General features: G+C 46.8%; 1 protein-coding gene across 7 annotated transcripts in view; it reads right to left on the reverse strand.

Annotated features, from left to right (window-relative positions):
• Nucleotides 1-719: 719 nt before the first annotated feature.
• The window catches only part of CNTRL (centriolin), an 83,952-nt gene continuing 70,352 nt past the window's right edge, over nt 720-14,319 (reverse strand). For 6 of the 7 annotated variants that reach the window (XM_027034989.2, XM_053204699.1, XM_027034987.2 and 3 more), the window contains 11 exons: nt 11,806-11,963; nt 10,706-10,779; nt 9,134-9,322; nt 8,500-8,725; nt 6,828-7,033; nt 5,683-5,823; nt 4,834-5,106; nt 4,600-4,662; nt 2,698-2,904; nt 1,393-1,477; nt 720-1,151 (listed from right to left, as the gene is read on the reverse strand). In XM_027034989.2, the coding sequence (XP_026890790.2) occupies nt 1,421-1,477; nt 2,698-2,904; nt 4,600-4,662; nt 4,834-5,106; nt 5,683-5,823; nt 6,828-7,033; nt 8,500-8,725; nt 9,134-9,322; nt 10,706-10,779; nt 11,806-11,963 (1,594 nt within the window). In that variant the 3' untranslated portion in view covers nt 720-1,151; nt 1,393-1,420. Of the gene's footprint in view, nt 1,152-1,392; nt 1,478-2,697; nt 2,905-4,599; nt 4,663-4,833; nt 5,107-5,682; nt 6,033-6,827; nt 7,034-8,499; nt 8,726-9,133; nt 9,323-10,705; nt 10,780-11,805; nt 11,964-14,319 lie in introns of those variants that run through there. The other variant, XM_053204700.1, reaches the window with a different exon arrangement.

Consider the following 14,319-nt stretch of genomic DNA (forward strand, 5'->3'; position numbering starts at 1 on the left):
AAGCATTTTGCGAAGACTTGTGAAAATGAAACAAGAATGTAATTACAAAAGACACCACCAAATCCATTTTTATTTTGGAAGTAGATGCCTTTTAGAACTTTCTGAGGGTTAATAGATTTTATGCCACTTTCATTATCTTTATTGTAATTATGTCTATCCCATATCTTACTGGTCCAGGTCTGGCCAAACACCGTGGGCATAACAAGCCTCTGTGAGTGGTGAGGGGTTACTGCACTGCACTGTTCTGTACTGTTCTGGTTCAGAAGCTGTCTACGGGCCTAGAAAATAGTCCTTGGCAGTATTTTAAAACCTCATCTATAACCTGTAGTTTCGTACTTCACCTAACCATGAGGGTGATTCTGTTGCCACGTGGTTTTTTGTGACAGGAGTTGCTATTCTTGTTCTGAAAGGATGTATTTGTAGATCATGGAGTCGAGCCATTAATTATAGTAGTTCAAAACCTTAAAAGTCTGAACACAATTTGAATTTACCACTGGGTCAGATTCTACTAATTTTCCACCAAAGAATATTTTTGGTTGAGAAAAAGCACCCGAAGTGTAGTTTTATAATAGATTTCCATATGGTGTATGTTCATTGACAGATACAACATACTTCAGGCAAAAGATGGAAAACCATTTGGAAGATGGCCGTTTTCTTGGAGTTAAGATACAAATTTGATGGCTTTACTGTAGATCTACGAAATGTAAAGTCACATGACAGACTATTTTATCTTTTATTTTCATATGAAAATAGATTTTAAGCAAAATCCAAAAATAAAATTTGACACTATAAATGAAGGGCTTGAGTACATTGTTTTTTTCTCTACGTAGCTATTATTTCACCAGTTTATAGCTTCCAATTTGCAATTACAATCAGCGGTAGTTTTATGGCAACACATTCAAAGATAAAAAAAACCAAAACCCTCAGCCATCTAGGACCCTGGTTTAAGTTGTACACAACGATTCCCATATGTACATGTGATTTACAAAAACCCTGGCATTTAACGATACAGGTGGGGTAAGCTACAGGGGAGGTGCAGCATCTGAGTTCACTGGATCTTGATAAAAACCAAGCGGCACTCCAGTTACGAAGTGAGGTAGAGAAGGTATTTCCTCAGATAGGTTTCCGCATCTGGCTGAACAGTTCTCTTCCTGCAGTTAAGACAAAAGGGAGGAATTCTTGCAACAGTAACCAAAGTATTAACAGAACCAAGTGACGGCACCGTGGCTAACAGGTAAAAGACATACTTGAGTACCTCTTTGGAAAAATGTTTTGAGATGAACCACTGTGTAAAAGTACCCAAGGGTAAAGGGAAAAGCTTAAGACTGTCTAAGACAGAATTGAAGGTCCTCCAACTGGAAGTGGTAGTTAGAAGAACTCTGTAATACGTACCCCCATGAGCCGGGAGCTGGGAATGGCATCAGTGTCGGTAACTGTCCAGAAATTGTGACGGACCCTGTAGAACCTGGAAGGAGCTCTGCAAAGGGAGATGAAAACACTGGGCTCAGAAGCCAGCCCCTAACTCCAGCTCCGTTCAGGCTTTCATCCCACACACCTGGATTACGACCCCAGACTCCAAGATAATTCTGACAGTCTTCCCCCCCACCCCCCTCCTCTAACACTTGTTACTCTCCTGAATTTGAATTCAGAGCACCTCAACCCCTGGGGCCACCACTGTGAGCTGACAGTTGAACTCTTCACTTAAACCCCGATGCACTCAACCTCTGCCGTGGGCTGTCTTCCCTCTAAGCCACCTTCTTTCCAACACCCGGGGCCTCCGACACTCTTAAGGCTGCCCGAGGCCCATGATGGTTCTGGTTCTGGCCTGTACCCGACTTGGTCCCACCACAGGTGTTAAGGGAATCCTGTTCAAATCTTGCCTTGCTGCTGCAGAGCTATGTGCCTACGAAAGAGGCAACTGCTGCTGAATGTTCCTTGAGGCACAGCCATGCTATATACTGCTCTGCAGTGGTGACAGATGAGCCCTGAAGTCCTGGTTTTGTCTTTTGCCAGGACATTTTTCATTGTGCACAACTCCTTTATCTACAGATAGGAGGTATCTCCTAGGAGGCGAAGGCTACATGAGATGATATATGTAAAGTGCTTCGTACATGCACACAGTAGGTGCTCAAAAGTGGGAGCCGTTCCCTATCTCTGGGTCACTATTTACTAATTCCATGAGTGTGTTTCATGGTCCTCCTCAACTATGAATAACCTCGTCTGCGTCTCACACAGAATGCCGTCGTGAACTTCGGGGGTTCTAAAGACCCTGCGCTAAGAGGCTTGAGTTCAGACTTTTGCTGAGGAGGCGGAGTAGGCACACGCCAGTCATTCTTCCCCACGAGAGAGGGAGACAGACCAGCTAAACCAGGACCCGGACTGGCCTCACAGCCTGAATGCTCTACTGACAGAGCAGAGAACAAGGGAATCCACCGGTAGAGCACAGCAAAGGATTCACTACGTCCCTGATAGTCTCGAGTTCTAGGCTGTTCCCGAAGCCATCACCTTATCCTCTTTCTGTCTCCCAACCAACCGATTCCAGTTTTCTCAGGGACCATTTAAAAAAGGCAAGTCTTCCGTAAGACAAGTTTTCCAGACACTAGAAGGTGGCATTTATGTTCTGAGTCTCCTCTGTGTAGATTGTGGCCCCCAAAGCGTTCAGAGACTTCCCATGTGTAGAACAGAGCCTCCTCTTACCTGGCTCGGTCCAGGTTGAGAGTCCTCAGCAAGGGAAGACTCTGTCTGAGACAGACTGGGTGACGCCGTGGAGTCTCCAGAGGTGCTGGTGACCAATTCCCCCAGAGCATCGACCTGTCTCCTCAGGCTGTGTAAAGTGCCCTCTGTCTGCCGCTTCCCCTTAATTAACACTTCTGCTTGCTTGGACATACAGTGTCGAAGCTGGGCCTGAAAGTGTCACGGTGAAATTTAGGGTTTTACACAGAAGCAATGTACCTGAACGATCAGTAGCCTCCTCATCTTAACACCGATAGGCAAATCTGACGATTCTAAAGTAGGAATGGCTGCTGAAAATGTTCTTGTCCTCAAGAAAAAAAAGAAATCCAGGAGGATGCTGGTGGCTACTCTCAGTGTGCGGAAAACTTGGACCATTCTGTGTTGTCATTAACTGGGCCTTTTTTTTTTTTTTTTTTTTAATGTTTGTTTATTTTGAGAGAGGCAGGGAGGGGCAGGGGGAGAGAGAGAATCTTAAGCAGGCTCTGTGCCCAGCACTCAGCCCCAAGTGGGGCTCGGTCCCACGACCCTGGGATCATGACCTGAGCCACAATTAAGAGTCAGGCGCTTCACTGAGTCACCCAGGCACCCCGACCTGGGCCTCTTGCTCGGCCTGTTCTCTCCACCGTAACAATGCTTAGGATTTCTGCACCTGTGGCCTCCCCATTAAATGACTACCTCGTCTCTCTCTTTTCCGCCCAGACTTAGAAGATGGGTTTATACATGATATCTTCAGTGTCTCTCACAGTATATTCAATCCTCAGCCCCACACTACTTTGCGACTTGCCCCTGTGCTGTTTCTTCAAAATGATTCTCTCCAAGGCTACGGCAGTTCTAACACAACTTTCTGTGATGACGGGAATGTTCTGTATCTGTGCTGTCCAAAAGCGTTAGCACTAGCCACAGGTGGCTATTGAGTCACTAAAAATGTGACAACTGAAGCACTCGATTTTCAACCTGATTTAATTATAATTCGTTTACATTTAAACAGCCACATGTGACTGGAGGCTATCGGACATCAAGGGCCTCCACTCCCTCAACATGGTTCACGGCTCCTCCTCAGCCATGGTGTATATGGAGCCTTTCTCCAAAGACACATCCTGTCCTCTCATTCTATCCCCCTCCCACTTTCCAACTCCCACCTATACCCTTCACCCCCAAATCGTTAGGTCAACAGTGACCGCTAAATCCCAGACTCTGCAGCTACCCAGGGAGAGAGCGGCCCTGGTTGGCTCACAGGCCTTCAGGCTCCGCGTGTTCTGAGCCTAACAACTTCCCGTCTGACACCCAAGCCTACTTTTCCAGTAGTCCCAGTCTTTCCCCCAACCACTGGCCTGTGAGCCCGTTCTGGTTCATCACTGCATCTCTACTTTCTGTCCCAAGTACTCGGGTTCTGTCAGTTGGAGCTGAGGCAAAGCAGCACTACACAGGTTAAGACCACTGGGCCAAACACCACAGTTCATGGTTTTCAATACTGTACTGACTGTGCGATGCCAACTTCTCTGAGCCTCGACCATGCAATCTAGAAAACTGCTGGTGCCGTAACAGAGGGAATGACAGCAGTGCATGCAGGTGAGCAATTTCCCCTACTCTCCTCAACACGCCAAGGGTCTCCTACCATATTGTTTCAAAGGGGGACTTTGCAGGGCGCATGGGTGGTTCAGTCAGCGAAGCGTCCGACTCTTGATTTCAGCTCAGGTCATGATTCCAGGGTCGTGGGATTGAGCCCTGCATGGGGCTCTGTGCTGAGCGTGGAGCCTGCTTAATATTCTCTCCCTTTCGCCCTCTGCCCCTCCCCCACTTGCACACGTGCACGCTCTCTCTAAAATAAAAAAATAAAAGAGAAATAAAAAAATAATAAAGGGCAACCTTGAGTCGATCTTCACGGTGACGCAGTTTCTCTCGGAGTGCCTCTCCACGCCAGTGTTCATCCTTTTTCAGAGACGGGGAAACATCAGAGTCCCAACCACTAGCCTTTCTCTCCTCCCACCCTCCCCCAGCCCCATTCTGGTTTTCAGCTTAATTGGGGGGGGGGGGGTGGGGAGGAGGTGGGAATAAAATCATCCTTCTTCAGAGTCCAGAGATGAGTGGGATAAACCTTACCATTATGTGAATCTGGGAAAAATTCAGTTTTTCTTCAAAAGGTGATGGTCTCTCACTCACGGTGAATGGGAAGTTTTCTTTCAAGCTTTCCAACCCTCCCTCTACGTTTTCATTCCTTTCCCAAATAGCCTCCAGATCTGCTGGTAGTTCTGGAAGAAACTGGTTGAGATTCTTCAGGCTGGTTCTGATTTCATCCTTCACCTCACATTTAAGTGATCTCATCGCCTCACTGATTTCCATTTGTCTTCTCTCCAAATCTTTTTGGTGTGTCATCTAAAGAGCGAGAGTCAAATACCATTGGGTAAGGTCTGGGACTTACACGGAACTGAACTATTTAATGCATCAAATATGTCTGGAACTTTCCATCTGCAGAATTAAGCTCTCCCACTCTCGGCGTAAACGGCTCTCAGCCTGGTTACATTACAGGATGGCAGAGCTTTCTCCTGGGGTCATTCCTTCTTGCCTGGGGATCTGGGTCCCATAGACTTGTTTCTGGCAGAAAATCTAACATTTCAACACAGTTCGTTGGGACGTGATAAAGTTTCATGCTGAAGAACTGCCACTTTCCTTTCAAAAACTAACAGAAGAAGCCTGCCGCACTTAAGGGGATTTTAGAAGTACATTTTGAACGAATGCTTTTTTCTTGTAGAGGTGCATTTCTCAATTTTAAGACTAGAAAAAAAAGATTTGATTTAAAGGACATTCTCAGAATCGGCTCTTTACAACTTGCACAAAGAAATGCTCCTATTCAAAGAGCTATTTAAGAAAAAAAACCTGAGCCCCGCGGGGAGTGAGCAGGCCCAGCGAGCGTCTGCCCGCCCGGCCGGCCGGTGGGGTCCGGGCGCGCACCTGTTTCCTGAGATCCACGCACTCGCGCTGCATCTGGCTGAGCTCCTTCATCAGGCGCCTGGCCCGCTCGCGGTTGTCCTGGGCCACCTGTTCGATTGTTGCCATTTCCTTCTGCATGCAGCTGTTCTCCTGCTTTTGCTCCTGGCACGGGAGGAGGAAAATGACCCCGGGGTCCGGCACGTGGACGCGTGCGTGCATCACGGCCTTACACACCCACTAGTTCTGACACTTCCCATCTGGGCTCCAGCTGTCAAGTGGGGATAATGCCACCTGCCTTCTTCAGCAGCTGTGGCAGAGCTGGGGGTCCGTACGCGGGCCGAGCCTGTTGGCCCCCGGTCGGAATTCTGCGTCTGCAACGTTACCCGTGACAACACGTTACTTTCCGTTTCTCCCCCTCCGTTAACTGTCTGTGACGAGCACGGTACTACCTCATCACAGAGTCATCCGGAGGATGAAAATTTAGATGCCCAGATCTTTGCAATCACGTCGCCGAATCGCTAGTTGTCAGTGTATACAGCACCCTCTGGGGAGCAACGCACCCGTTCACACAACAGGGTGACCTCGATTTCCTTCAGGCGGTGTCAGAAAAGTCCATTCCCATGACAGTCTCTACTCCTGCCCATCTGCCTCCGCCCACCGTGAGCTGTTTTGGACCTCCCCAAATTTTTATCCTCAATGTATTTTAGGGATAAAAGCCCGGGAGACTGAACTCCTTGGTTTCAGGACGATGATGAATTAAAGCGAAGGCTGACTGAAAAGGGCAGGATGAGATCCGTGAGTGCTGACTGCAGCGGGGCAAAGATGTCTCCAGAAGAAGACTTCCTCCCCCAGAACCCTCTCCAGCCCCTGCGGGTGGAGGCGCAGGCAGGGGCTCCCTTGCGGAGAACGCTCTCTGCTTTGAGGTGACACTGTCTGCTCACGTGACCATCTTTCCAGCCGGCCGGGCTCCTCTAGGGCTGGCGGCTCAGACTCAGGCAAGACACCGTCAGCTTCAAGCTCAAATCAGGCACAGACACACCAGAAACAACAGTCGGGTTAGGGACCAGGTTGACAGGTCACTGATTTTGTCTACACCGAAGCAGTTTTTAGTCGAAGGATTTAAGGGCGCAAATTCCGCGACAGCTGCCAGGGCCGAGGGGACTCACCAGAAGGTTCTTCTCCAGCTGGCTCCGCTGGACCTGAAGTGCTTCCTTCAGGCTGGCGACCTGCTTCTCGGCTTTCTTCCTTTCTGTCAAGAACTGGTTCCGCAAGAGGCTGAAGTCTGCCCTCATAGAGTCCGCCTCTTTCTGGAGAGTCAGTAGCTCACTTGACCTTTCTGTTAGCTGCTGCTCCCGTTCCGAAAGCTGTCGTTCTGAAACGAGCATTTTGAGTAGTTTAGCCAGAGGCCCCGGGCTGGCCGTGGGCGGGTTGCATAACGCCATGTCACCCGCTCAGGCATCATGGAGTCTTCCAACTCCCCCCTGACCCACATCAGAGCCCAGATGAAGGTGCCTCCTGACATCACTGGGTCCTGGAGGGCCGGATCCCAAAGTGACAGACAGCTACTGTCTTCCTTTGGGTGTCTGACAGCAGTGAGAATACAGCAGTCCTGAGGTGCAGGAGGCCTGGAACAGACGGCCGAAATGCTTCTTATAAACCTGCACGGAGGTGCACCAGTGCTTCTCCTTCACGGGAGGCAGCACGGTGCAAAGAACATGGGATCTGGAGCAGCATGAGCCTTACCCTATACAGGAGGCGCCTACTTCCTGGCGTTTAACAGGAATTGTGTATGCGAACGCGAAGTACCTAGTGAGTACTCCATAAATAATGTTTATGAAAAACACTGACGTTCAAAATAGATTTTTCTGGGGCACCTGGGTGGTTCAACCGGTTAAGCAGCCGACTTCGGCTCAGGTCGTGATCTCACAGTCCGTGGGTTCGAGCCCCGCATCGGGCTCTGTGCTGACAAGCTCAGAGCCTGGAGCCTGCTTCAGATTCTGCGTCCTCCCTCTCTCTCTCTCCCACTCTCCCTCTCTCTCAAAAATAAACATTAAAAAAAATTTTTTTAAATAAATAAAATAGGTTTTTCTAATCATACTCTTTGGAGTAACACCCTGTCCAGGTTTTACTTTTCACACGTCAAGTGTGGTCAGGTGCAGCACATCTGGGAAGTTTCGTTGTCACGATGAAATGGCTGGGTCTGCATGTATCAAGAGTTGCTGGGGAAAAAGGACTAATAACCCTTTCACTGAGTTCACTCGGGGAGACCAAAGTTTTCTGAACATTACTAAACCCTGAAGCCTAAGAACAGAATCACTCATTGATGTGGGAACAATGATTCACCCTGGACTTCCATCTTGACTGAAATATGGCTCAGGAGAGCGCCGACAGCCCCAAAAACGAACACCTTTGTATTTTGGTACCATTCACTATGTCAAACTGAGACAGAAGTGGAACTGTTAATACTATTTTCTGATTGGTTGAGATGAAATGGAACACTGTTCCCAAAGCTCAAAACAACGTACTGCTTCACAGAAAGCCTTTAGATCAAGTGCCTTCTGGCACCTCTCTGCCTGAACGTCGCTCTTCCTGGAGGCAGCATTCTGGAAGAAGGCAACGTGGTCACGTAGAAAGACCTGACAGCCTCGGGGTCAAATCCCGTCTCCACAGAGACAAGTGCCCCGTGTCGTCTCTCACAGGGCCGGCAGGACCCCGGGGGAGGCGGGGGGGGGGGGCATCTCCTTCCTGCCGTGCTCCTCCCGATGCCCTGCCGGGCCGGGGCCAGGCTCGGGTCTCCCCGACACACTTTGCCAGACCGCCACGTTGGGGAATACGTACTGGTCTGGGAGAGCGCTTTCTCCAGGGTCTCACTCCACCTCTCCTCTTCCTGCAAAGCCCTGACACGCTCCTCCGCCACCAACACCTTTGTGAGCACCTGGTCCAGCTTGCTCTTCTGCTTCGTTAATTCCTTTTCCAGCTCTTGCTGCTGCTCCTTCAGAGTCGCCTTACTGGCTTCTAACTTCTTTTCTTCACATTCTGTCTCTTTCTGGAGTCTCTGAAACATCTTAACAGAGAATAACCTTAGTCATAAAATAACAAACACAGGTGTCCCAGGTGAGGGAAACTTTATGGGCGCTAGATATTTTCAAGTCCAAGAGAAAGCAGAAAACATCCCACAGTGACAGACAGCGGGGGCTGGAAAACTATTTGGCTGGCACGTGAGGCGGGGATTCACGCAGCAAAATGGCATGTGGCCATCAAGATTCTTTCCGGGAGCGATGTTCTGCGGTCTTAATGGTCCACAAATATTAATGCCAAGAGAGTCAAAGTGCTGGTGTGAAACCCTCCCCGGTTACACAGAGCAGTGAAGGGAAGTTAGTCCTATGGGGGACCCCTCATAGCTTCCGCCTGGGGAGAAAACGCCCAAGTGACAAAGCGTGTCCTTTTCTGTCACGCCATAGATGTGCAGTACCGTTTCTTGTTGGGCTAGCTTCGCCTTGGTTTCTTCAATCTCCGTCTGAAGCACTTGAAGCTGTTGTTGCTTTGTCTCCCCTTCTTTCTGGCAGTCTTCGAGCTTCTTCCTCCATTCCTCGACATCCTTCTGGAGCCTGGTCTGCTCGCTGAGCAGCACGTCCTTCTGCTCGGCGATGTCAAGCAGGTCCTTCGTGTGACAGAACAAACGGAAGCTACTAACAAAGCCATCCATCCGTTCCAGGGCTGGCCAGTGCCCCTCCTGGCATCAGTCAAGTCTGACGACGTGAGAAGCATCTCAGAAGTCCCACGTCCTCTATTACCTCAACAAACTTATTTAAGGCCCCCGAAGTGCAACTTAGTCATCAGGTTTCCTCTGTTTAGTGTCTCAAGAGTAAGACGACAGAAGACGCTGAAACCTAAGAGACCCAGTTCTTCTGAACTTTAGTTGCTTAGTCACTGAGGTGGGAATAAACAACACCCACCTCACAAGATTGCTAAGAAGATTAAGGAGAGCTGTGAATAAGGCTTAATCCCTATTGAAAATGAACCTAAAGTCATGGTTTTGTTACTATTTGAAATATTTATGTGGGTTGAAAAACTCAAGAAAACAGTAACTTCTTCTTTCTGCGAGGAATCCAAATTAAACATTTCTTTTAAAAATGTTTATTTGAGGGGGAAAGAGAAAGAGAAAGAAAGAGCATGAGTGAGGGAGGGGCAGAGAGAAAAGGAAGGAGAGAGAATCCCAAGCAGGCCCTGTGCTGTGAGCACAGAGCCTGACATGGGGCTCGATCTCACCAGCTGTGAGAGCATGACCTGAGCCGAGATCAAGAGCTGGACGCGCAACCGACTGCGCCATCCGGGCGCCCCTCAAATTGAAAAAAAGTTCCGTTTCTAATAACACACAAAATACTCATGAGAACCTGTGTAAGAATTTTTTAAAGATGGGATACTTTGATTTGAAGTTTTCTACATCTTAGAAACACAGAATCCTTAAGGTAGATGGAAGGATTTAGACGTCTAATCGAACTCCTAATCTACACAGTGAAAACCGAAGCCCAGAACTTGCCTGAGGTTCTCTGAAACTTAAATCACACACTGTTCTCACAGGACAACACTCAGTTACCTTTAAGAAGACTGTCAGAAGTAGAAGGGTCAAGAACAGCTCTCAACGAACATCTGATAAGACGGATGCCCAGATCCCCTACAGGTGGCAGTTACCGTGCAGCTCAGTGAATGACCGTGTCTAAGCCCAGCCTTTGGGGGCCTTGTCTGTGTCATGGATAAGAGATGGTCCATCTGGTGCCTAAAGCCCCCAGAGGGGCTGCTGAAGGGTTGGGCTCTGGTCTAGCTTCCCACCTTACTTATAACCTTTGAGTGAAACTTAAAATAAATGAGAAAATCACTGCTCTGCACCAAAAGGTGTGTGTATGTATGTCTTTGTCATATGAAGGCCCGCTGGGACCTGCTGACGTGACAAGGAACCAACCTACTTGATTTGTTTGTTATTTGAACCAGTGGTCTGCATGCCTTCAGGACACTACTAGAAGATCACATTTGTTACGGAGCTTACCTGTTTGGCTAGGTTCAGATGGTCTTGGACATCAGCTAGTTCTTTCTGTAGTGAGTTTACTGCTTCTTGTTTTTCTATAGAAATAATATTTACATAAAACGAATACATTCGTATGCATTTTCCAAATCCCCATTGGCCCCCCAAAGAAAGTGGAGGTGAACATAAACTTACCTGTTAAATGTATGGCTTATACCGTGTCATCTTACTAAAAGGTCAGAAGAAAGAGTGACATGTGCGGCACATACACCTGGGCATGGTGCTCAGGTTTATAAAGACTTACGTGTTCGAAACCTCACAATAAAAACAGTTTCTAGACAATGCCTAGCACTGATGACGTGCATGGCTCGGAAATGAGTACCTTCTACAATGTGGACAGAAATGTAAATTTGATACACCCTTAAAGGGAGACAATTTGGGAACAGGTTTTATATCTATACTGGCTTTGTCACTTACTAGCTGTAAGCCACTTCTCACTTGAGTTAAGTCACAAGGAAACTAAGCTTTCCTCATCTATAAATGGGTGAAATAGTTTCTGTCTCACAAAAATGTTACCAGGATTAAATGAAAAAAATGCATATCAAATAACTGCATCACGTCTAAGAGTAAGTGCTTAACAAGCATGTTGTTAGCCAGGATTACTTAGTAACTTCTCCTAATCATGAATATTTACAAAGATTTGGTAATAAAGGCATTATCTGCATTTTTTTTTTTTAATCACACACCCACAGCCCAAGGAAAAAATCTGGAAAGATATTCACCAACCTGTCAACAGGAATTCCCTCTGAGGGTGTTTATTTCATTTTTTTACCTATGTTTTTAAATTGTTCTTTAAGGAACATCAACTAATTTTTTAAGCGGCTCTATTGAGACAGAATCCACACACCATGCCTTTCACCTGTTTATGCAATTCAGTGGCTTCAAGTACATTCACGGAGTCGTGCAAACACCACCACCATCTATTTTAGAACATTTCTGTCACTTCTAAAATAAACCCCATGCCCATTAGCAAGGAGTTATTTCTAGAATAAGAAAAGCAGACAATGAAAAGCAGCAGCCAGAGCAGGAAAGAGCCTCGTCTCTCCCACCATGCGGCCGCCTACCTCGGAGCTGCTGCTGCGTGGCTGCCATGTCTTTGTGCAGTGAGAGCTTCTCTCTGTGCAGTCGGTCCAGCCCCTGCTGCAAGTTTCTGACATCCGATTCCAGCTTCTCTAAGTTTGCCTGCTCCATTTTGCTATTCTCTTCTGCAGCTGCCAAAACCCTACCGTCCAAGCAGAGTAAGTCAGACTATGAAGCGTAAAATGTTCAAGCACGCACAAGACACAACCGAGGAAGTGTTCTGCCCTCACGGGGTAGTTACGGACTACGAATGATCATAAATCTTAACAAAACCGAAGGCTCTTCAACTCCTTTTCAAAAGACGTCTTGTTTTCCGCTTTCCAAACAGGAGATTTTTGGAAAAGGGACTCTCTAAACTGAAGCTTTATAAACACCAGGGATAAAAACATGGACAGCACTCAGAATTCCAAAAGTCTGGCGATTAAAACAGATCACTAGCTTCTCATCAGTGAGAAAGCAGGAAACACGATTGTGCATGTAATAGGATTTGTCCAAAAGACAGACGGGCATGAGCATAACTTCTTTTATGTAAATGGAGTCCTACAGTAGGGGCTCGCTTTTGTCTGGCTTCTCCCCCTGAGCGTAGTCACTTTGAGTCATTCATGTTGTTGTGTGTAAGCAACACCACATTCCCTTTCCATTGCTACATGGTATTCCAAGGGATGCGTATACTGGAATCGGTCTATGCATTCACCAGCTGATGGGACTTTTAGGTTGTTTCCAAGTTTGGGCTGTTGCACATAAAGCTGCCATGAACATCAATGCCTGTCATTCTTTGTATAAACGTACATTTTCACTTCTGAAGAACAATCTAGGAGTGGAATGGCTAGCTCTTCCGGTAGGTGTTAGTTTCCAAAATAACTGCCAAACCATGCTCCGAAGTGCCCTAACAATTTACACTCCCAGCAACTGTGTATGAAAATTCATACGTGAACATTTGGTATGGTCAGTGTTTAATTTTAGCCCTTCTAATAGGTGTGTAATGATATCTCATTGTGGTTTTAATTTGCATTTTCTGCGGGGCCCGCATGGTGCAGTTGGTTAAGCGTCTTTTTTTTAATTTTTCTTTTTTTGTTTATGTATTTATTTTGAGACAGAGAGAGAGGGAGAGCACACTCAGGGAAGGGACAGAGAGAGAGAGAGAGAGAGAGCACAAATCCCAAGCAGACTCTGTACTCACAGCCCAGAGCCGATGCGGGGTTCAAACTCATGAGTTTTATGAACTCATAAATTCAGGAGTTGGACGTTGCACCGACTGAATCACCCAGGCACCCCCCGACTCTTGATCTCAGCTCAGGTCATGATGTCACAGTTTATGAGTTTGAGATCCACATCAGGCTCTGTGCTGATGGTGCGGAGCCTGCTTGGGATTCTGTCTCTCCTTCTCTCTGCCCCTCCCCCGCTTGTGCACAAGCTCGCTCGCTCTCTCTCTCAAAATAAATAAAACTTTAAGAATTTGGACTTTCCTAATGGTTAATGATGTTGAGCATCTTTTTATGTGTTTATTTGCCACCCATTCATCTTAAGTAAAATGTCTTTTCAAGTCTTTTGCCCCTTTAAAAAAACTGGGTTGTTCGTTTTCTAATTACAGCTCTTTAAGATATACGTTCTGGGTACAAGTACTTTTTTTTTTTTAAGAGGAAAGGGTTTTTTTTCTTTAAGTTTTTTTTTTTTTTTTTTTTTTTTTGAAACAGAACAAGTGCGCGCAAGCAGGTGCGGAGAGAGAGGGGGAGAGAGAGAGAATTCTAAGCAGGCTCTGCACTGCCAGGGTGAAGTGAGATGCGGGGTTGGAACTCACGAACCCTGAGATCATGACCTGAGCTGAAATCAAGAGTCGGACGCTTACTGGCCTGAGCCCCGATGGCGGCCCTGAGTACAACTCCTTTATCGAATACATGTTGCAAAGGTTCTTCTTCCAGGCTGGGACAGGTCTTTTCATTGTCTTAACAGTGTCTTTTGAGGAGAAGTTTCAAATTCTGATGAAGCCCAATTTTACCAAATTATTCTTTTATGGATCATGCTTTTGGGGTCACATCTAGGAAATCCTGCCTAACCCAAGATCACCAAGGTGTTTTCCCTGTGTTCTCCTAAAAGTTTTATATTTAGGTTTCACATTGATATTTATGGTCCTTTTGGGGATAATTTCTATTTATAGCATGGGTGTGAACTGAAGTTCATTTTTGGGGTTTTGGATATACAATTGGTTCAGCAACAGTTTTTGAAAAGTGTGCCTTTTCTCTACTGAAGATGATGCCTTTGCATCTTAGTCAAAATTGGTTGTCCACACATTCGTGCGTTTACTTCTGGACTTTCTGTTCTGTTCTACGGACTGCTTTGTCTATCTTTCCACCAGTACGACAGCATTTCAGTCACCACAGCTGTATGTGGGGTCTTGAAATAGGGCAGTGTTAAGGTCTGAACATTTGTTCTTTTTCAAAGTTGTTTTGGTGTCATATCTAAAAAGTTTTAGATTCTATTCTACCTCCAATCTTTGCATT

Source organism: Acinonyx jubatus, chromosome D4 (genome assembly GCF_027475565.1).
Source record: "Acinonyx jubatus isolate Ajub_Pintada_27869175 chromosome D4, VMU_Ajub_asm_v1.0, whole genome shotgun sequence".
Taxonomy (NCBI): domain Eukaryota; kingdom Metazoa; phylum Chordata; class Mammalia; order Carnivora; family Felidae; genus Acinonyx; species Acinonyx jubatus.